The sequence below is a fragment of the Cololabis saira genome, chromosome 23, assembly GCF_033807715.1.
Source record: "Cololabis saira isolate AMF1-May2022 chromosome 23, fColSai1.1, whole genome shotgun sequence".
Classification (NCBI taxonomy): Eukaryota; Metazoa; Chordata; class Actinopteri; order Beloniformes; family Belonidae; genus Cololabis; species Cololabis saira.
Window position 1 is genome coordinate 34,768,722 of NC_084609.1, and position 22,436 is coordinate 34,791,157.

The 22,436-nt window shown below is 40.4% G+C and overlaps 2 protein-coding genes and 1 non-coding gene across 4 annotated transcripts in view; 1 reads left to right on the plus strand and 2 right to left on the minus strand.

Annotated features, from left to right (window-relative positions):
- Positions 1–428: 428 nt before the first annotated feature.
- Positions 429–21,472, minus strand: ankrd16 (ankyrin repeat domain 16). 2 transcript variants are annotated; one of them, XM_061714882.1, is made up of 8 exons: positions 21,428–21,472; positions 20,985–21,342; positions 17,053–17,273; positions 16,869–16,911; positions 16,637–16,745; positions 15,118–15,279; positions 2,754–2,832; positions 429–924 (listed from the first exon to the last, which is right to left on the minus strand). In XM_061714882.1, exons 2-8 carry the CDS (start codon positions 21,314–21,316, stop codon positions 743–745), a joined length of 1,128 nt encoding a protein of 375 aa, XP_061570866.1. In that variant the 5' UTR covers positions 21,317–21,342; positions 21,428–21,472; the 3' UTR covers positions 429–742. The 2 variants fall into 2 exon arrangements, with proteins under 2 accessions (XP_061570866.1, XP_061570865.1); XM_061714881.1 differs by having other exon boundaries at positions 21,432–21,470.
- On the minus strand, positions 18,254–18,340 carry trnay-gua (transfer RNA tyrosine (anticodon GUA)). The gene is given in 2 exon segments: positions 18,254–18,289; positions 18,304–18,340. It is a non-coding gene; the product is annotated as a tRNA-Tyr (tRNA).
- The window catches only part of glt8d2 (glycosyltransferase 8 domain containing 2), a 34,948-nt gene continuing 31,727 nt past the window's right edge, over positions 19,216–22,436 (plus strand). The window contains exon 1 of the mRNA XM_061714883.1: positions 19,216–19,288. The gene's annotated coding sequence lies outside the window, so the exon portion shown is untranslated. The remainder of the gene's footprint in view (positions 19,289–22,436) is intronic.

Below are 22,436 nucleotides of genomic sequence, written 5' to 3' on the forward strand. Positions count from 1 at the left end.
ATGAAATGACATAAGGGATGGAAAGGAGGGATGGCAGTTTTACAGGGGGGATGATTTGGACCGTTTTTATTTCAGGGGGGATGATTTGGACCGTTTTTATTTCAGGGGGGGATGATTTGGACCGTTTTTATTTCAGGGGGGGATGATTTGGACCGTTTTTATTTCAGGGGGGATGATTTGGACCGTTTTTATTTCAGGGGGGGATGATTTGGACCGTTTTTATTTCAGGGGGGATGATTTGGACCGTTTTTATTTCAGGGGGGGATGCCATCCCCCCTCATCCCCCCCTCATCCCCCCTCATCCCCCCCCTCATCCCCCCCCTCATCCCCCCCCTCATCCCCCCCCTCATCCCCCCCCCTCATCCCCCCCTCATCCCCCCCCTCATCCCCCCCCTCATCCCCCCCCTCATCCCCCCTCACCTCCAGTACTGGAAACATCAACACTCTCAGACTGAAATGAAGACCAATCGTGCCAAGCAGAGGATAACGATGCAATCTGGTTTAGTTACACTTTTATTGGTCACGTGAATCCAGTTCAAGGCTGACTCAGCGCTTGAGCAAACTCATGAACCAACTGAAGGCTGAAAAAAACAAAAAAATGTCTGACGCATATTTAAACAGAGTAGATATGACAGGAAGTGTGTTAAGTGCTGAGTCAGGTCTAAATGTGCCAAAGCTTTAACCTGGGCACATTTACCTCCATCACAATAATGAAACTGCTTCTTTTCTTCACTTAACTGGATCAGAGAGACCCAGACGAGCTTGATGGATCTGGCAGAGCACTTTCAAACGCCTGCACTACATCTGGCCTCTTGGCGAGCTGCCGGGCCGTGGTGCCAGATGCATCCTGGGAGTCCGGGAGTCGGAGCAGCAGGAGAACTCGGACTGCGTCTGCATGCTGCCCCATGGACGCCAGGTGGAGAGCTGAGGAGAGAAACAAACACCGGTAAACCTTTCATGAGCTGACTTCAATGCCCAACTGTATTACACAGGGCTGGGGATCCATTCAAATGTCAAGAATCCATTTGATTCTGATTCTTAAGATTCACAATCCATTATCAGGTTTTGATTTGATCCAATTCGCTCCGATATTGATTTGGGTTAGTGTTATTTTAAAGGAGCTTGAGGCAGGATTGAGGCAGAATTTATGAAAAAAAATCGTATACGTTTTAAGTTTTCTAGTAATAATGTCAGATGAAGCGTTCCAAACCCAAAAGAATGATCCTCTAGTGTATCTCTCCGTTGCCTTGAACAGGCTGTGTGCTGCAAAATGTGCTGCAATTCGGTCCCGAATTTCCCGCGCTGTCCTGTGGATGTGACGTCACATGACGCTGCATGCACGTTCTCCCCGTTCTCCCGTGCCGGCTTCACTGTTGGCTGCAGTACCCCCGACGGCCGTCGTGGTGAAGGGTGGCGCTAGAGAGTCTCATTTCTTAAAAGGAGCTTCATGCTCCTTTAAAATATTTTTTTGAGCTGTTGCCTGAATTATATGACTGTAAAATAAGTAGTGAAATAATAATTTCACAATAATTATTGTGAACTAACTAATTAATAAATAACTCAAACAGGCCTTTCAATATCCATTTAAAGTGCAAAAAAGAAAGAAATTGCAACAGTTCATGCAGTAAACAAATCATTTTAGCTTATCTAATTTATTCTGTCACCACGCACACATATATTGCCATGAAGCACCTGGCATTTTTCATAATTTTCAAGACTAGGGGTGGGCAAAAATATTGATACGGCAATATATCGCGATACATAGTCTCCCGATACGATATCGATATTCAATGTATGTATCCCGATATATTGCCCTATCAATATTTTTGCCCACCCCTAGTTGCACTTTATTTTGTGATTTTTTCTGTGTGGGTGAGACACTGCATTTTATTTTTTATCATTTTATGTCAGGGGCAAGTAGCTGTTCTGTATTTTTGTGATTTCAATTTCAGTGTGGGTGAGACACTGCATTTTATTTTGAGTATTTTGTATCTAAGAATAATGCACACACTGCACTTTTTATTGTGTTTCAGTGTGTTTTTTCATGCAAATATGTTGCATAATTAAAATGGAAAGTTTGAATTACATTGTTTTGACTCAGTCTGTCCAATGCATTATCACTATCATCTGATGTACATATATACAACTTGGATTTTAAGATGTGTAATGCATTTTTACATTTTTCGGTGAACTATGTAGAATATTGCGATATATCGCATAATCAGGATATTGCAATTTGTATCGTATCGTGGCTCAAGTATCGTGATGCGTATCGTATCGTGAGGTCCTTCCCAATTAAATAAAATAAATACCCACCCCTAGTCAAGACAAATTGTGTGTCCGACTACTGGGATTAAAGTTCACTGGGCGAAAATGGAATGATGGGGAAAAAAAACTTTTTTTTAGGAATTAATATGAGAATCGATTTAGAATGGGAAAAATCGTTTTTTTTCAACACAGGCCTAGTATTACAGTGCTCCAAGTGAACTTAATATGACATGGAGCCAAGGTGAGCGCTGGTCTTTTCCCTTTCATTTTTAGGGCCAAGAATGATCACCTCTGTCTTTTCTGCATTTAGCTGGAGAAAATTCTGGCACATCCACTCATTGATTTGGTGAATACAGTTACTCAATGAGAGTAGGGGACTGGAGTCAATGGTGACACTGAAATATAGAGCTGTGTGTCGTCGGCATAACGCATGTTTTTGGGGGTTGTAGAAGAAGAACAAGTGATAAATATGAAGCGGTCCTCACCAGTCCGCCCTCTGTTGTCCCGGACATGAAGGTCTGCTCCCAGATCCACCAGTGTCTTCACCACAGACGCGTGGCCCTCCTGGAAAACACACGGTTAGAGTGGGAATACTTTCAAGTTCTTCAAGTTCAGTTCATTTTATTCTTTATTTCATTCAAAAAATAAAACAAACAATTCAATACAAACACAAACACAAATGTTCATAAATTGTGAATGAAAAGGGAGCAGAAAGAAGAAGAATCTTATCTGATCTGCCCCTTTTTCCAAGAAATACATTCACAAATAACTTAAAAATTTAAAAAAACAACTAAGTAAATAAAAAAACTAAAATAAAATAAAATTACCGCTGTCTATGGGTATGTCAATCAAATGTAACTAACATTTCATTATATTTACTTAACATACAGGCTTTAATTGTTCTTTTGAATGTAATGTTTGATTTGGATTCTTTGTTTTCTTTATTCAGATTGTTCCATAAACTGATTCCTTTCACAGAAACACAACGTTCCATCAATTTAGTCCTGAATCTTGTTTTTTTTTATCTCTGTTCCTTTTAAGTTTTACTTGCTTTCTCTTTTTTCAAATCTTTTCTGAATGTTGATTGGTAAAGTTTTTTTGATGAGCTTTAAACATAATTTGCAGAATATTATAGTCTACTAATTCATGAAATTTCAACAATTGTATCTAAAGGAATAATGGATTTGTTGGATCTCTATATCATTTTCTACTGATTATTCTTATGGCTCTTTTTTGCTAAATGAAAATTGACTGAATATAAATGTTTTACAGGCATTTATTTCCCCAAACTTCAACCCAGTAGGTGAGATATGGAACAATCAGTGTTCAGCTTTTTGTTCCTTGAAATAGCAGTAAAATCTGAAGAGACGTACTTCAATGAGCCAATCAGAAGTTCAAGGATCAGAAGTAGAAGCAGAGGGAGTCACGTGAGGAAGACCTGGGAAATGGCTGCGTTTTAGATAAGCTCCTGCTCTCCGCCGACAACGGATGAAACTAATGTATATACACTCTCCGTGGAAGTTTATTTGATGTCATAAATAGTCGGTACTCCTGTAAAGGCAAAGTTACACGAAGTTGCGCAGGTCTGAACCGCAAAATGAACCAGAAAAAACGAAGTTTACAAACGCGCTTGACTTCAGCTACCATGCAGGCTAACCCTGCTAGCCCCACCTGCAGTGAAGCTTCACCGAGGAACAACATGGGGGATATCCTTGCGGAGATCTCGAGGATGAGCTCGACCCTGAATAAGGTGGCGAGTGATGTGTCAATGATTAAATCAGACACGACAGAACTAAAAACCACAGTGAGTGCTTTGCAAACACGGCTTGACGAGGTGGAAAGTCGTATTTCTGATGTGGAAGATAGTAACACTGGCATGATTAATGAAAATAAAGTGCTGAGACAAAGGGTGGATCAACTTTGGAACCGCGTGGATGACCATGAAAACCGAGGAAGACGTAAAAAATATCAAACTGATTGGACTGAAAGAAGGAAAGGAAATGGGTAATGCAATGAATGACTACATAAAGAAAATACTGAACGAAGGACTGGGGCTGCAGGGGGAGGAATATGAGATCGAGAGGAGCCACAGAAGTGGAGGACCCAGGTCGGGCGACAACCAACCGCCGCGGGTGATACTGGTGAGGTTTCTGCGATACACGGCCCGGCAGAAAGTTTTGGCAGCCGCGAAAAAAGAGAGAGGGATACGGTGGGAGGACTGCACTCTCTCAATTTACGAGGATATGACCAAGGAGCGCTCCGACCTGCGGAGACGGTTCTCCCCAATAATGAAAGCCCTGTGGGATCATCAGGTGAAACACACGCTGGCACACCCGGCGATTCTGAGGTTTACATGGAAGGGGAAAAGACTGGGCTTTGTCGACCCAAAGAAAGCTGAGGTCTTTGTCCGGGATAACATCCAAAGCACGGGGAATGACTGACTGTTTGACGTGAATATGAAGGAGAGTGGAACTTTATTTTGAAGGCTCGGCGGAGGCGGAGACTCTGGGGCGCTGCTGTTCCCGGACGGTGGGAGGGAGGAGCAGGCACCGTCTTCAGGACCTACACGGACCGGAATCCTTTTGAGCCCAAGGCTTATTACACTGTCATGTTCGTTTTAAGGGCGGTGTTTTTTGAGTTAATATTATTTTTTACTATGTGTGTTCCTGTTCTGGGACAATGTTTCTGGAGGCACTTTTATTTTTTCCTTTTTTTATTTTTTTATGACTACAGGAGTAAGGCATTAATATGTGTGGAAGTAGTGAGAGACAGTATCATGCAAAAGTTTAAGGGGAGACGAAGGTTTACACACCCTGGGAATAATGAATAGTGGGCATATAAATGTAGTTACATGGAATATTAATGGCTGTAGCACACCAATTAAACGCAAAAAAATACTAATTTATCTTAAATCTAAGGGCACAGATATTGCATATATCCAAGAAACGCATTTCAGGGACCAAGATGAAGCTTTAAAAATGAAACGGGATTGGGTCGGTCATGTCTTTCATAATTCAGTATCAAGTAAGAGCTGTGGGGTAGTTATCCTGGTCAACAAAAAACTGAATTTTACTGTAATAAATCAGTTTAAGGACTCTCATGGACGTATCCTAGTGGTGGAGGCACTAATTAATGGAGTTAAAGTCGTACTTGGCAACTTATACGCGCCGAACAGAGAAAACACACAATTTTTTCATGAGGTCAATAAAATACTGGCTGATACAGATGGTCAGATTATTCTAGGTGGAGATTTCAATCAAACATTAGATGATCACTTGGATCGCAGTAATGTCAGAACAAGGACATCCTCCAGAGACGGAGCAGCTTTAGATACTTTACAGAAAGAGCTGGGTTTGACAGATATTTGGAGACTCGTAAATCCGAAAAAACGGGAATACACATTCTACTCTCACGCTCACAGATCCTATTCACGAATAGATTTTTTCTTGGTTGCCAGCTCACTTGTTGACCTCGTAATAGACTGCAATATAGGGGTTAAAGCAATAACAGACCATGCACTGGTCGAATTACATATAAATTTACAATCTACTAAAGGTAATACTGGGAGGTGGAGGTTAAATGTAAGTTTATTGCAGGATGAACAGTTTGCTACAAAACTTGGTGAGGATATTAGAGTGTTTTTAGATATTAATAAAGGATCAACAGAAAGATTAGCTACTGTTTGGGATGCACTCAAAGCGTTCATTAGAGGGAAATGTATGGCTTATGGTTCCTGGAAGAAAAAGGACAACAAAGAAAAAGTACAACAATTGGAAAAAGAAATAGGTAAATTGGATAAGCAACTTGCTGAACAATATAATGAAGAATGTTTCAGAAACATCTGCAAACTAAAATTTGAGTTACATGAAATATACAATAAAAAAGCAGAGTATTCGCTATTTAGGCTCAAAACAAATTTTTATGAAAATGGTGAAAAAACTGGACGATTATTGGCAAGACAATTGAAACGCCTGGACTCAACTAACACTATTACAGCAATTAGAAAAGATGATAAACTAATCACTTCAGCCAAAAACATAAATGAAGTTTTCAAAAACTTTTATGAAGATTTGTATACGACTTCATGTTCAGCTAGTGAAGAAGACTTGAACCTTTTCTTCCAGAAGGTAGAGCTGCCACAATTGTCTTCAGAGGAAAAGGATAGTCTGGATGCTCCCATTACGGAAGCTGAAGTTAGAACCACAATTAAGGGTATGAAACCCGGTAAGTCACCTGGTACAGACGGTTTCCCGGCGGAGTATTATAAGAAATATATTGATATTCTTTGCCCATTTCTCACGGAGGTTTTACATGAAGCGTTTCAATATGGTTCACTCCCAGAAAGTCTTAACCAGGCTATTATATCACTGATACCAAAGAAAGATAAGGATTCAACGGACCCAGCCAATTATAGACCTATAAGCCTAATAAATGTTGATTGTAAAATATTGTCCAAGACATTAGCACGGAGACTAGATTTGGTTCTACCTAAAATTATTCACAAAGACCAAGTTGGATTTATAAAACACAGATCTTCATCTGATAACATGAGGAGACTGTTGCATTTAATTTGGATGAACAAAACTAACCCTCACCCTGTTTCAGCCATATCACTTGATGCTCAAAAAGCTTTTGATAAGGTGGAATGGGCTTTTTTATTTGCAACTCTTTCAAAATTCGGGTTTGGTGATGGTTTCTGCAAATGGATTAAAGTCTTATATTCCAGCCCTAAAGCGGCAGTTTTTACTAATGGGATAATATCTCAGTTTTTCGATATATCTAGGTCTACTAGACAGGGGTGCAGTTTAAGTCCATTATTGTTCACAATTTTTTTAGAACCTTTGGCCACGTCGATCAGAGCAGAACCGAGAATTAAGGGTGTCATGGGAGGTGGCAGGGAGCATAAATTATTTCTGTATGCTGATGATATTTTGGTACTGAGTCGGGATCCAGACAATTCTGTGTCGGTTTTGCTAGAAACTATTGAAGCATATTCTAAAGTGTCCGGTTACTGTATCAATTGGCAAAAATCAGAAGCTATGCCAGTGTCTCAAACATGTTCACATAATCAGTTATCAGGTTTTAATTTCAAATGGCTACCAAAGGGGATGAAATATTTAGGCATAGAATTAGATACAGATATAAGGGAAATTATGACCACTAATATGGAAAAAGTACTAAACAAAATTAAAACTAATGTGGATAATTGGACTAAATTACACTTGACTCTATGGGGGAAAATAAATGCAATAAAAATGGTTGTGGCACCACAAATAAATTACCTAACTGGGATGATTCCCATATGCATTCCAAAGCAACTATTAGATAGGTATGACAAAATGATAAAACAATTTCTTTGGGAAGGAAAAAAGCCAAGAATTCGTTTGGATAAATTGTTTGAGTCCAAAAAGAGAGGAGGTTTATCATTGCCAAACATAAAATATTACAGTGTCGCCTTTGAGATGTCCAAGCTTACAGGACACTGGGATGAAGCTGGTGCGGATCTGGACTGGGTCCTGATTGAGCGGGAACTCACCTTCCCCTTTAAACCTATAGAGGCTCTAGCACAAACAGTTAAAAATGGGAAAAATAAGGAGAACAACCCTATTCTAGGACATTCCAAAGCTGTTTGGCAGGAGGTGCATAAGAAATGTAAGATTTCTCAGTTTACTCAAAAATATGCGTCCATATGGCACAATCCAAAAATAAAAATAGAAAGACAGCCTATCTATTGGGCCCAGTGGTTAAGAAAAAACATCAGAATAATAAATGATTTATTTGAAAATGGCAATTTTCTTTCATATCTTAGACTTAAAGAAAAATTTAATCTAGAGGGCAGGGGCCACTTTTGGAAGTACTTACAAATTAGACACTGTGTTAAAAAGGTGGTTACTGTTGGTCAGGACAGAAGTCCAATTGAATGCTACTTATATTTACCCAAATTACATCATAAGGCTTCAAGATGGTATGCTATGTGTCCCTGGACAAATAATAATGGTTGTAGTAATCTCAAGAAGGTATGGGAGAAGGATCTGTCTTGTACACTGGATGAAAAAACATGGGGGGGGATTCTTTCCAACACCGAAGAATACATAAGAGAAGCTAGAGGCAAATTTATTCAATATAAGTTAATCCATAGATATTATTTTACACCATCAAGACTTAACAGAATGGGACTAATTGATAATGATTTATGCTGGAAGTGTGGGGTAGAAAGGGGCACTTTTATGCATGCATTATGGGAATGCTCTAAGATCCTCCCCTTATGGGAAAAAGTGATAGAATGTATGAGTAAATCCTTAAATTGTGAACTTCCCAGATCACCAAGACTATGTCTCCTTGGAGACAGAACGGTGGTACCTTTGTTGGACAAATATTGTTTTAGAATAGTAAAAACTGGCCTCATAACATGTGCACGGACTATTCTGAGGTGTTGGAAGGAACCACAAGCCCCCACACTGAGTATGTGGAAAACCCAGATGATGGAGACGGTGGCGTGTGAGAAGATGCTGGGAAGATTAAACTGTGAAAATTATATGGTAAAAGAAAAATTGAATACTTTTGGTAGACAGATGTGTTAATTTGACTTACTTACCTGTCTGTCTTAATTTTAGTTAATTTATTTTTAGATTTTTCAACTTTACGTTTTTTTTTTTTTTTTCTATTAATATAATTTGTTTTGTTTTTTGCTATTTTTGACCTCCATGATGTCTGTGGTGTTTGATGTTCGTTTTGTGTGTTGCAATAATGAAAAAATAATAAAAACTTTGAATTACAAAAAAAGAAGTAGAAGCAGAGTCCCGTTAACCAGCTTTTCTATCGTCATCTCCACCTAACTTCAGTCAGAGGAGAGTCCTGCAAAGCTGTAACACCCATTTCAATGGAAGGACAGGGGAAAGAGAGGGGTGGAGTCATGTTCTGTCTGGCTCCGCCCCTCAAACCAGCTGCTCCAGACAGAGCTGTAAAGGCGTGGCTGAGAAAGGAACTCTTGTACTGTATCTCTGTGGTATAGTGAATAAACATGGCACAGATTTATCACTGAGACTCCAGGAAATTCCTTTGACTTTTGAAAAATAAAATTCCCTTAAATGCAAAGGAAACAGAATATCCCTAACAAAAACAGCACAAGCACATCCACAAAAACACTGAGCCATGAGTTATGAGCCTCTATGTTTCTTTAACTGTGAAACTGTTGGAAATAACACCTTGTTTCTTGGATTTCATGAATTGCTTTAGATCTAGCAGCATTTCTAGACACCGCTGGTTACTCTCATCTACACTTACAGCACTGAGTTTTTAATAAAGCAATTCAAAAGGTTAAATTAAGCACGAATAAGGACGTGTGGGTGGAGCTTCCACTGATTTAAAGAGCAGAACCTTCACACAACAATGACTTCCCAGTGATGAGACTAAAACAGCAAGTGGACATTTATCTTTACATATACAGGTGTGTGAAAAAGTGTTTGCCCCCTTCCTGAGTTTGTATTTTTTTGCATGTTTTTCACACTTAAATGTTTCAGATCATCAAACAAATTTAAATAAAAAATAAAAGCCAGTTTGATTAAGAAATATCATAATTGTTAAGTTAGGTGGGTTTTCTTTTTTTCTCTCTTTTTAGCAACATTGTCATTTTTTTTTCTTTGAATCAAAAAAGAATACGACTATCTGTGTTTGACGACAGCTATTTTGTGGTATTTTATAACTTTGTTGTAGTTTTTTTTTAATGACTTTTATTGGAAAGTTTTGTTTTTTTTAATTGTGTAATTGTTTTTTTATTTTTTTATTACATTAATTGAAATTTGATTTCTTAGGAGAAGGGACAGATAAAATAAGCTTCTTTCTGTTCCCTTTCATTCAAGGAAAGAGATTTGTTGTAATTATATTGAACTGTTTTTTTTTTAATGAATGAAATAAAGAATAAAATAAATGTAAAAAAAAATTAGACAAAGATAACACAAGTAAACACAAAATGTAGTTTTTAAATTAAAATTTTTATTATTAAGGGGAAAAAAAACGTACATGGCCCTGTGTGAAAAAGTGATTGCCCCCACTTTTAAAACCTAAATGATCTGTGGTTTATCACATGTTTGGAAAGCTCAGTTCAGGCCTGATTACTGACACACCTGAACTCAATCAAGAAATCACTTAAATACGACCTGCCTGACAAAGAGAAGTCCCAGCAGACCAAAAGATGCTCAAAAGATAGACATCATGCTGCATCCAAAGACATTCAGGAAGAAATCCGTTTACATGGGAAGTTTAATTCAGAATTAAAATGAAATCCGATTTTAAATTAGTAAAAATTACCATATAAACACCTAATTCCGAATGAAAATGGCCATTCCAAATAAAACTTAATTCTGAAGTAAGTGGCTGGTTTATTCTGATTTTAAATCTGAATAGATTAATTCCGCGATCATGTAAACACTCATTCCTCTTTAAATTAATTCTGGTCTTTCTTTCTGCTCGTTCCCTCGCCCGTCTGTCTCCATGATCTTATATTCCACTGGGCTGGTTTTCCTAACAAAGTTTCAAGATGCAGCAGCAGTAAACGCTGGTCAAGAGCAGAGACCATTTATTTAATAAATAGAAATCATTAAAAGAACAGACATTAAATATGTTGTCTTTGTATTTAATTGAATATAGGTTGAGAAGGATTTTCAAATTGTTGTATTTTGTTTTTATTTACATTTTACGCAATTTCCCAACTTCAACCGAATCCGGTTTGTACATGGAAATAGTAATTCTGAATGGAGGTTTACATGGAAACACGTTTGATGGTCTTTCTCCAATTCCTCTCCAGGTCTGGGGGTTGGGAAGGTTCTGATTGGATAGGGGGGGACCCGGAAGTTAAACTACCGGAAGAAAAACTAACTTACAACCTACCACTTTGAAAAGATCACCATTTTGATGTTTCCTGTTTCCATCTGTTCTTTTAATGATTTCTATTTATTAAATAAATGGTCTCTGCTCTTGACCAGCGTTTACTGCTGCTGCATCTTGAAACTTTGTTAGGAAAACCAGCCCAGCGTGGAATATAAGATCATGGAGACAGACGGGCGAGGGAACGAGCAGAAAGAAAGACCGGAATTAATTTAAAGAGGAATGAGTGGATACATGATCTGGAATTATTATATTCAGATTTAAAATCAGAATAAACCAGCCACTTACTTTGGAATTAAGTCTAATCTGGAATGGCCATTTTCATTCAGAATTAGGTGTTTACATGGTTATTTTTACTAATTTTAAATTGGATTTAATTTTAATTCTGAATTAAAGAGGAATTAAACTTCCCATGTAAACGCCCTCACTCCCCCTTCATGAGACTGTCAGAGCTGGAGATCCATCAGTGAGATCCATCAGTGAGATCCATCAGTGAGATCCATCAGTGAGATCCATCAGTGAGATCCATCAGTGAGATCCATCAGTGAGATCCATCAGTGAGATCCATCAGTGAGATCCATCAGTGAGATCCATCAGTGAGATCCATCAGTGAGATCCATCAGTGAGATCCATCAGTGAGATCCATCAGTGAGATCCATCAGTGAGATCCATCAGTGAGGCAGCTCCTTCCTCCCGCTGCCGTCAGACTGGCTGATCACCGTAGCAACGGACAGTAACAACATGATGTGCAATATCTCCCTCCCTCATACACATGCTACCTGCTTTCTTTCCTGTACTGCACTACTTTTATTTTCATTCCAATGTATACACTCTTTATATTTCCTAATTTTATATTTTTTACTTTTTTTACCCTTTCCCTGCATGTGTGTTGAGTACTGCTGCTGCACAAAGTGAGTTTCCCCATTGAGGGAGGAATAAAGGACAATCTAATCTTATCAAACAAAGAGAATTTACCTGAACTGAGAGGAAACAAGTTGGACAGAAATCAGGAACTTGACCTGTGGATTTACAACTGCAACATTCGGCCCCGAACAGGAAGACGATGCTCTGTGTTTCAGACTCATCGGAAACATAAATATGTGCCACTAGAAACTGAATTTGAATCATTTATATGTGAATTTGAATTGCTCAACTTGAATAATTGCATTAAAAAACTGAATCTGAATCACATCATGTGAATTTGTATTGTTTAATTTGAATCATTGCATTGAAAAACTGAATCTGAATAGAATAATTTGAAATTGAATGTATTAGTTTGGAACTGAATTTCTATAAACTTGAAACTGAATGTAACATTATGAAATTGAATTAAATTGTTCTGAAACTGTATTTGATCCTCACTGAAAATTCAACTCTCTTTATACTTTTACATTCAGTTCTCTCAATTCAAATTCAGTTCTTGCAATTCAATTTCAATTTACTGGAGTTACTGTGCCAGTAAATTCCTTTTCACGTAGCCTACTATAGCCTCTATTTTCTTTCAACGATATAAACGACCAGTGGGAGCTAGATATTTCGAAACCTATTGTGTTTTCTCCATTCTGTGTAAAAAGTCTAGATTTATATCTTGCCATTTTGTAGAAAAAATTTCTGCTGAGGAGTGTGAAGATTTGCGGCATCGGGTGAAGCCTGAATTATGGTTCCGTGTTAAATTGACACAGAGCCTAGCGTAGTGTACGTGGCGACGCGTGCTGGTATGATGGTGCAGGAGATATTTTCTTGGCAATCTTTGGGGTTCACGGTAGCAAGTGAACATGGTTTTAGCTCCACAGCTTACCTGAGTATCGCCGATTGCCTTTCTGAAGCCCCTCCCCCAGTGGGGTCATTTACCACGTCACAAATCTAAAATGATCCTAAAAGGGTTTCATAAACATGACAATGAGGTGAGTGAAGTTAGCTGAGCTCCGGTCAGGAGCTGCACCAGGACACTGACATCACGGAGGACCAGCTGATAATCTGTTGCAGCTGTGTGACGTCGTTATGGAAATATGGACCACGATCTCGGAGGATTTAAGTCGCGTTTAAAAGCAAAAGTACGGTGGCCAAGACCCGCCATTGCCGCTGCAAATAAAATAAACGCTTTGCAAATAAAATAAACGCTGCAAATAAAAATAAACGCTTTGCAAATAAAATAAACACTGCAAATATAAAGAAACGCTGCTGCAAATAAAACAAACGCCGCTGCAAATAAAAGTAACGCCGCTGCAAATAAAAGAAACGCCGCTGCAAATAAAAGAAACGCCGCTCCAAATAAAAGAAACGCCGCTCCAAATAAAATAAACGCTGCTGCAAATAAAACAAACGCTGCTGCAAATAAAAGAAACGCCGCTCCAAATAAAATAAACGCCGCTGCAAATAAAATAAACGCCGCTGCAAATAAAATAAACGCCGCTGCAAATAAAAGAAACGCCGCTCCAAATAAAATAAACGCCGCTGCAAATAAAATAAACGCCGCTCCAAATAAAAGAAACGCCGCTGCAAATAAAAGAAACGCCGCTGCAAATGAAAAAAAAAACGATGCAAATAAAAAAGCCACAAGGGAAGTGAATTACCGGGGACTATTTTTGCTGATGCACCGGTGTTTTTATGTGAGAGGAGAAGAAGAAGAAGACGAAGACGTAAGTGAAAAAGAACTAAGAAGAGCGCGGAATAAGAAGAACGAACTAGAAAATAAGTGAAAAGGTTAGTGTTCAACGTCGCTACGTATAATTTTTAATAGGCCATAAAAACACCGGTGCATCGGAAAAAATAGTTCCCTGGTAATTCACTTCTGTTGTGGCTTTTTTATTTGCGTTGTTTTTTTATTTTATTTGCAGCGGGGTTTCTTTATATTTGCAGCGTTTCTTTTATTTGCAGCAGCGTTTGTTTCTGTTTGCAGCGTTACTTTTATTTTCAGCAATGGCGGGTCTCGGCCACCGTACAAAAGAGAACCAAGTTGATAATACATAAAGTGGCAGATGAGTTTTTATATAAACTCATATTTTTCAGCTTCCCACAAATTTGAAATAGGAAACCATCCATCCATCCATTACCTATACCAGCTTTATCCTCTGCAGTTCACGGGACGAGAGGCAGGAGTTCACCCAGGACAGGTCACCAGTCCATCGCAGGGCCACATAGATACAAACAACCATGTACACTCACACTCACACCTACGGGCAATTTACAATCACCAATTAACCTACTAGCATGTTTTTGGACTGTGGGAGGAAACTTGAGTAACCCTAAGCCGGGCCAGGGAGTTGAACCGGGAACCTTCTTGCCGTGAGGCAACAGTGCTAACCACCGAGCAACCGTGCGTGAAATAGGAAACCATCAAAGTGAAACGTGTCTCCCTAAAAGGCGTCATACGGAAGAGGATCAGGGCCGTGCAGGAGAAAACATATTTGAGAGGGGAAGATTTGTTTTTATTTTGCACTTTCGAGAAAACAAAATTTCGAGAAAAAAGTCAAGATTTCGAGAAAAAAGACGAAATGTCGAGAAAAAAGTCAAAATGTCGAGATTAATGTTGAAATACAATTTCAAGAATAAGGTAGAAATTTCGTGAATAAAGTCAAAATTTCACCTTTTTTCTCAACATTTCGACTTTTTTCTCGAAATTGAACTTCAACATTAATCTCGACATTTCGACTTTTTTCTCGACATTTTGACTTTTTTCCTCAACATTTCAACTTTTTTCCTCAACATTTCAACTTTTTTCCTCAACATTTCGACTTCTTTCTCAAAGTGCATAATGAAAAAGAAATCTTCCTCCTCTAAAATATGATTTGTATTGTTCTCCTGCCGGGCCCTGATACTCTTCCGTACCGTCACCTGTTTCAGCTGGGCTGGAAGTACGACAGTGGACAGATGAATTCCTGTGTTTTTCCGTGACTGGGATAAAGACAGTAGTAGAAGTCCCTGGTGGGTTGAGCTGTTCTCTAAGACTGTCCAGGTTGATCTCACCTTAGCAGCGTAGTGCAGGGCGGTGAGCTGCACGTCCGTGCCCCTCTGGTCCACGTCCACACCCAGGTCCTGCACCAGGAACCGCAGCGCGTCCTCCTGGCCGGTGACGGCCGCCTGGTGCAGCGGCCGAGCCCCGACAGCATCGGCCGCCACCGGAGACGCCTGCAGACGGAGATCAGGTTACACCAGGGGCCGGCAACACAACATGTTGAAAGTTGAATTGGACCAAAAACACAAAAAACAAATATGTCTGGAGCCGCAAAAAATGAAAAGTCTTGTATCAGAATTAGAATGAAGACAATACATGCTGCATGTTTCTATATTAGTTAGAACTGGGTCCTCGGCTGAAAATGTATCTTCTAATGTCTTTCCACGTTACTCTTTTTGTTACGCAAATCTATGGAAGAGTATTAGGGCCAGGCAGGAGGAAAATAAATATAATATTTTAGAGGAGGAAGATTTTTTTTTCATTATGCACTTCGAGAAAAAAGTCAAAATGTTGAGAAAAAAAGTCAAAATGTCGAGAAAAAAGTCAAAATGTCGAGAAAAAAGTAGAAATGTCGAAAAAAAGTACAAATGTCGAGAAAAAAGTCGATATGTCGAGAAAAAAGCCAAATTTTTGTGAAAAAGGTAAAATTTCATGAAAAAAATCAAAGTTTGTCGAGCTAAGTAGATACTAGGGCAAAAGGACCATAAATCAATGCATCTCTATTATTGTGCGGCATGAATTGTCAGAGTTTTGTGGATGTGGGCGGGAGTGGAACACTCACGTTGGGGGTGGTAATGGTCAGAAATTCAGCAGGATGAAGAAAACAGTCCCGCTATAGCAGGACTCTAACCTGGTACTGGTACTCTACTGGCTCTTTTCACTAGTACCTACTCAGCACTTCTACCCGCCACGCCCTCGTCTTGCGCTTTTCCACTATGGGCCAAGGCGGGTGGAGCCGCGCCAAGCAGATACTTTTTCTGTAACCATTCTGCCGAGGTTCTAACCGGGCTGAGCCGGGACTATTTCTGACGTCACCACCCTCCTCGCTACTGATTGGTCGGGGGGCGGGGTCGTCAGACGTTTGAATCAGGAAGCGGGAGTCAGCGCCAGAGCGACTAGCGGCTCGCTGCGATTTTATTATACAGCGCAAACGTCTGTTTCATGATCCAACTCTGAGGTGCAGATGTTCATAAACCTGGTGCTGAGGAGAGAATTAAAAAAGATGTAGACGGGTGATAAGGAACGACCAGATCTACCAGGAGCTCTGTTTAACTCTCAGCCGCTCACGGCTCCAGCTGATTTCTCATCAGCACCGACATGAACAAAGCGGTTGCGCAATCGAGTACGTCACAGCAGCTTCACCCCAACCCCCCCACTTCTCACCTGGGGGGGGGGAAACAAACGAGGACAAAGCGGGTGGAGGCGTGACGCCTCGTGTCGGGCTGAGTAAGTACTAGTGGAAAAGCACCATAGTACTCTAACCTGGTACTGGTACTCTAACCTGGTACTCTAGTACTCTAGTACTCTAACCTGGTGTTCCTCCAGCAGCAGCCGGGCCACAGACACGTGTCCGGTCCTGACAGCGTCCATGAAGGGCGTGACCCCACAGCTGTCCCGGCTGTCCGGGGAGTAGTCACACCTGGGGAGGAATAAATCAATACTGATGACAGGTGATGAGAGCAGAATTGTTCTGCATACTTGTTACCAGATACCACAGGACAACTTTTAACACAAGATCTCTGCGTTCAACATGTGAGCGTACCTGTGCAGCAGGATCCTCACCACCTCCTGGCAGCCGTGCATCGCTGGGGGACAAACAGCATCAGTAATCTGCCTGATACAGTTTTAGTCAGCCACGTGTGTATATGTCTGCAACATTTTGAAGGTCAACCACCCATCTTATTCTCCTTCCACATGTTGAAGGTGTGCATGTGCAGCTGCTCCACCTGCAGTGTGCAGGGGGGTCCTGCGTGTCTTGCCCTCCGTCCTCCAGACGTCCGGCTGGGCCAGCAGCAGGTGCTCCACCACGGCCGGGTGGCCCTCCCTGCAGGCGATGTGGAAGCAGTTCCAGCCGTCCTTGTTCCTCAGCGTGGGGCTGGCCCCGTGGACCAGCAGCTCCTGGACCACAGCCAGGTTGTTCCGGGTGCAGGCCATCATCAGAGGAGTCCTGGAGGAGATCAGCAGATAGAGAGGATCAGAGAGCAGCCAGAGCCCAGTCTGGATGGATGGATGGATGGATGGATCTATCCATCCATCCATCCATCCATCCATCCATCTACCTACAGTTATTTATTTGAAAAAACAAAAGAAAAATAATCAAAATGAACTGAAAACCATGTGGGCAATTCTACATCCCTCCAGATTCAGTAGCTTTTAGATTGACCCTTGACAACATACAGGACTGTCTCAGAAAATTAGAATATTGCGATTTTCTGTAATGCAATTACAAAAACTAAAATGTCATACATTCTGGATTCATTACAAATCAACTGAAATATTGCAAGCCTTTTATTATTTTAATATTGCTGATCATGGTTTACAGTTTAAGAAAATTCAAATATCCTATCTCAAAATATTAGAATATTCTGGGAATCTTAATCTTAAACTGTAAACCATAATCAGCAATATTCAAATAATAAAAGGCTTGCAATATTTCAGTTGATTTGTAATGAATCCAGAATGTATGTAAATTGCATTACAGAAAATAAAGAACTTTATCACAATATTCTAATTTTCTGAGACAGTCCTGTAGATATCTTTTGTTTTTTTGTATAGAAATTAAATTAATTTTGATTATAATGATATAGAGTTTAGGGGGTAGGTCCTACTCCTTTTCGTGCATGTTAATAATGATGGATGCATGTTTTTATTTATATTTTTGTATTTTGTTTTCTTATTTATTTATTATTATTGTTTTGTTTTATGTTTGAAATAAAATTTCTGTCTGCAACTCTGGCTCTTCCCAGAGGGATGGATACAGGTCTGTTTAAACTGGTCTAAGTCAGTAGTATTATATCGGTAGAGGGATTTATTTCACTATTCGAGTTCAGGTTTTGAAAAGAAGAATGACTGGAAATGTACAATCGTTGTATCAGTTAAAAGAAACACCCTTAATTAATCAAAATTGTATACGGCTAAAATGTTGTCTCCTTCGAGCCGGATTTGAACCAGCGACCTAAGGATTTCAGCTGCAGCCTCTACAGTCCTCCGCTCTACCAACTGAGCTATCGAAGGGACCGACGGGCAAGGCCTGTGGTTGGGTCTTAAAGCGACACGTCACGCTGAGCGCCCTCTTCTCCACATGCGTAGACGCCGCATCGAGTGTTCTTGTCCGCTGCTGTGATCATGGATGTATTATATAACTGGATACCGGATCGAAAATGGCCGCCCATTCATTTCAATGGAGTTTCCTCACCCAGCGCATCCGCCGAAAAAATTTCTGACTTCCTGGTTTACTTCCTGGTACACGGGCCCATAGAGCATGCGCAGTTGAGTCACCTCCCATGATGCTCTGGGGCCTCCCATCATGCCCCGGGGCAATGAGAACGAGCGCTGCGCGCTCTGGACAAGCGCTGCGCGCTCATGAGTCCTTCAGACCGGTAATGATAGATGTACACAATGAAATTAGGGATTTATAGGGCAAATCAACCGATGCTGTTCTCAAAGTCATGGTTATAGACTATACATGGTTCATTTGTGTGTTTTTTTTAATTAAAGATAAAACGAGTCATTTTTATTTAAGATGAGACACCCCAGGTTAATAGGCTAAAATAGGATAAAAATGTAAATAGCAGGTATCACCATGAAACTTCCCAAGTTTATTACTTACATTAAGACAAATATTTTTTGTATTACAAGTTTTGTCAAGTATTATGTTTAAATGTGGTTAATTTACTGCGTTACACAGAGGCTACGCCGTAGGCTCCGCGGCTCCGCGCACCCTACGGCGTAGGAGCCGCGGAGCCGCGGACTGCCCACTGCCCACTGCCCTGCGGGCACTGCCCGGCTTCGCAGTGCCCGCGGAGCTGCGGAGGTGCAGCTTCCCCGGGAGCACTGTCATAAAATAAGCTGAGGATTAAGGGTTAAGATGATGTTAAACACATGACATCTAAAACTCCACGGCACCGTCGCAACAACTACGAGACATCTCTCTCCCTGCACGTTTGCTCAAACCTGATGGAGGTCAGTTTTATTGTGAGGTGGGGATCTCACGCCACAAGCTCATTTTGTTAATATTGACCCTCATTTAGTCCCGTGCAGGGCGCTGCCTCCAAATGAAAGAGCAACAGAAGAATACATATTTGAAGTGCGTTAGGTGTGTGTGTGCAGGAGGATCTCAGTGGAAACACCCACATCTGCGCCTCCGCGGAGCCGCAGATGATCTACAGGATCATTAGAATGCTTATGAATGTGGCCGAAAACGCAGATCTTCGGTTATGTGTGGATGCAAATGTTTTTATAAACGGAGGGGGGGAAATATTCGTTTTTAAAAATACCCGGCTACGTGTGGACAGGGTCTTAGACTTGTGTTATTCCTGCCTGATATCTTATTTTCACAAACCACCGTTGGCTACAACGGAAATGTTTAAGTACAAGAATGACAAACCATTATTATTCTTGCTATTAAACATTTCTGTTTGGTGCAAATTGGCAATGCAATGTGTTTCTGAGTGATTATTCCGCCGAACGGCTTAGTTTCAGCCATCCTCGTCCCCGAGACACACACGACCGCGCTTTGCGAGTGCACGGCACAGCCGTGACGTCACGCCCAGAAAGAGACTTTTCTTTGACTTTTCTGGCCGTTATAAAACATTTTTGACGGATATAAAGTCCATGACTTAAAAATATAGAATACAAAGATTAGTAATTGGTGGTGATTACAGCTGGAGGTGTCCTGTGAACAGTTTTAGAGGCTTCTCTTTTACTATTGCGGTCTATGGGAAAAAAGCTTTCTGGGCCCCATGGGATTTTTTGTTGCAGTACCGCGGCTGGCCACTGGAAAAAATCGGCGTGCCTGCTGAGCGCGAGACTGGGGGCCTGGCTGTGATACGTCAACGTCGCCGCCATATTGGATGTTCAAGACTGCGCTGTAAACTAATACAAGTGAATGGACTTATTTTCATAAAGCGCCTTTCTACAAAGAAATGTACGTTTTACGTCTCATTTATTCATTCACTCACGCACTAATATACTTGGAAACAGTTAGGCACCAAATATAATATATTTAATTTTCTCAGATGGCAAAAATAAGAACTTTATTGATCCCGCATAGGAGTAATTCATGTTATATCAGCCGAGAAACAATATACCCCCCCTCACAAAAATAAGAAAAATAGAGAAACATATTTTCTCATCAACAAAACAAATTAAAAAAATTTCAAATAACAAAATTACACATTTGAACCATTTTTCAGACAATAAAATAACTGAAAAAATCTGAAAAATGATTCAAATATGTTATTTTGTTATTTGAATTGTTTTTAATTTGTTTCGTTGATGAGAAAATATGTTTCTCTATTTTTGTGAAGGGGATATATATTGTTTTTCGGCACTACCTTGTTCTCTATAGCTGATATAACATGAATTACTCCTATGTGGGATCAATAAAGTTCTTATTTTTGCCATCTGAGAAAATTAAATATATTATATTTGGTGCCTAACTGTTTCCCGAGTATATTAGTGCGTGTGTGAATGAATAAATGAGACGTAAAACGTACATTTCTTTGTAGAAAGGCGCTTTATGAAAATAAATCCATGTACTTGTATTACAGCTTGTATTTACAGGTCAGTCTTGCCACATCCAATATGGCGGCGTCGTTGACGTATCGCAGCAGCTCCATGGGGCGGATACGGATGTCTATGGGAACACACGTCTTACCAGTCCGCCGCCTTCAGGCTGTCCACCGCGGCTCCCGCCCTCAGCAGGCAGCTCACGCAGTCTGCGTGTCCCATGGAGGCGGCTTCGTGCAGCGGCCTCTTGTAGTCCTTATTGTGCACCTCCACATCCACGCCTAGCTGCTTTATTAGGTACTTTGCGACGTGCGCGTGTCCGTGCCGGGCCGCATAGTGCAGCAGCGAGTCTCCCGAGCGGCGGGAGCGCGCGGTGCGCGCCGCCGCGGCAGAGCCGCCGCTCCGCAGCTGCTGCTCCAGGCAGGACAGCCGTCCCTCCTGGCTCAGCTTAGCCAGCAGTTTAAACCTCCTCTCATCCATGCCGGTTACATGTACAACACTAATAGCTGCAACAGTAAGGGATTTAACAGTCAAAATTAAATAAAAAAAAGTTACTCAAATGTGTTAAACAGGCTAAACAGGAGTGTTTACCCACAGAAAGCGGTAGGTGTTCCGCCAATTTCTGCTCCCTGCCGAGAAATGCTACTTGGTGTCTCTGCGCATGCGCACAGTCAATTTTCAAAGTTTGATTGCCACGCTAAATTGATAATATGGGATGTTGAGTATTTGATCCTTCAAAATACACTACCCATGACATGAATCGCATTACACTTTGTGAACATAATACGATAAAGAGAAAAAAAAACAACAATTCTATCGGTTTATTTGATATTCATTCAGTCATTCGCCTTTATTTAACCAGGCAGGTCGTTAATAACACATTCTTATTTACAATGACGGCCTGGCAAGAGACAAGGACCACTTGGGGGGGAAAATAAGTGGTTTAGGGAGTAAAACAAAGTAAAATTGTAGCTCTAAAGGTAGAAAGCCATTATGGAGCATTTTTTGGCAAAGCAGCATAAATTGGCAGAACACCGGATTAGGGGAAAGAAAATGAATGGCCAAACATAACCTAACCCTGCGGTGCCATACTCAAGAATACAATAAAACATTTATTTTCAAATAGCTATTTTCTGTGAAATTAACGAAATAACTTTCATATGTATGTAACATACTCTATAGCATTCAACACACGCACATATATATCATTCTGTAAAAGTAAATAACCACGTCTAGTCTACGATTAAGGAAACATAACCACGGGCTAAAATATGTTGTCCTTCCCACGCTAGGGATTATGGGAGCTGTAGTTTTCTGTGGCCTAACGGCACTAACTACTATCTCCCTGAAAGACCTCAAACTTTTTCTTTTCAAATCACAAATTTTGTGTTAATGTATGACTCATTTTCCCTGTAACACATGTCACTCTAGTGATATATCATAATATACAACTTATATCATAATATACAACTTTTAATATAGAACTGTATCAGAATGGGTTTTTTTTTTTCTTTCACACTGTGGCTGAAGAAATTGGAGTTGATAATGCTTGTGACAGCACATATGTAACATAGCACAGCACAAAGCAGTTTCTATTCAT

Excerpts from the sequence above, each read along its gene's own strand:
- ankrd16 (XM_061714882.1), bottom strand. The coding sequence starts at position 21,316 with ATGGATGAGAGGAGGTTTAAACTGCTGGCTAAGCTGAGCCAGGAGGGA. Across the intron at positions 16,912-17,052 it reads GACCCCCCTGCACACTGCAG|CGATGCACGGCTGCCAGGAG; the intron begins GTGGAGCAGCTG and ends TTTGTCCCCCAG. Across the intron at positions 925-2,753 it reads GGACAACAGAGGGCGGACTG|CTCTCCACCTGGCGTCCATG; the intron begins GTGAGGACCGCT and ends TTCTCTCCTCAG.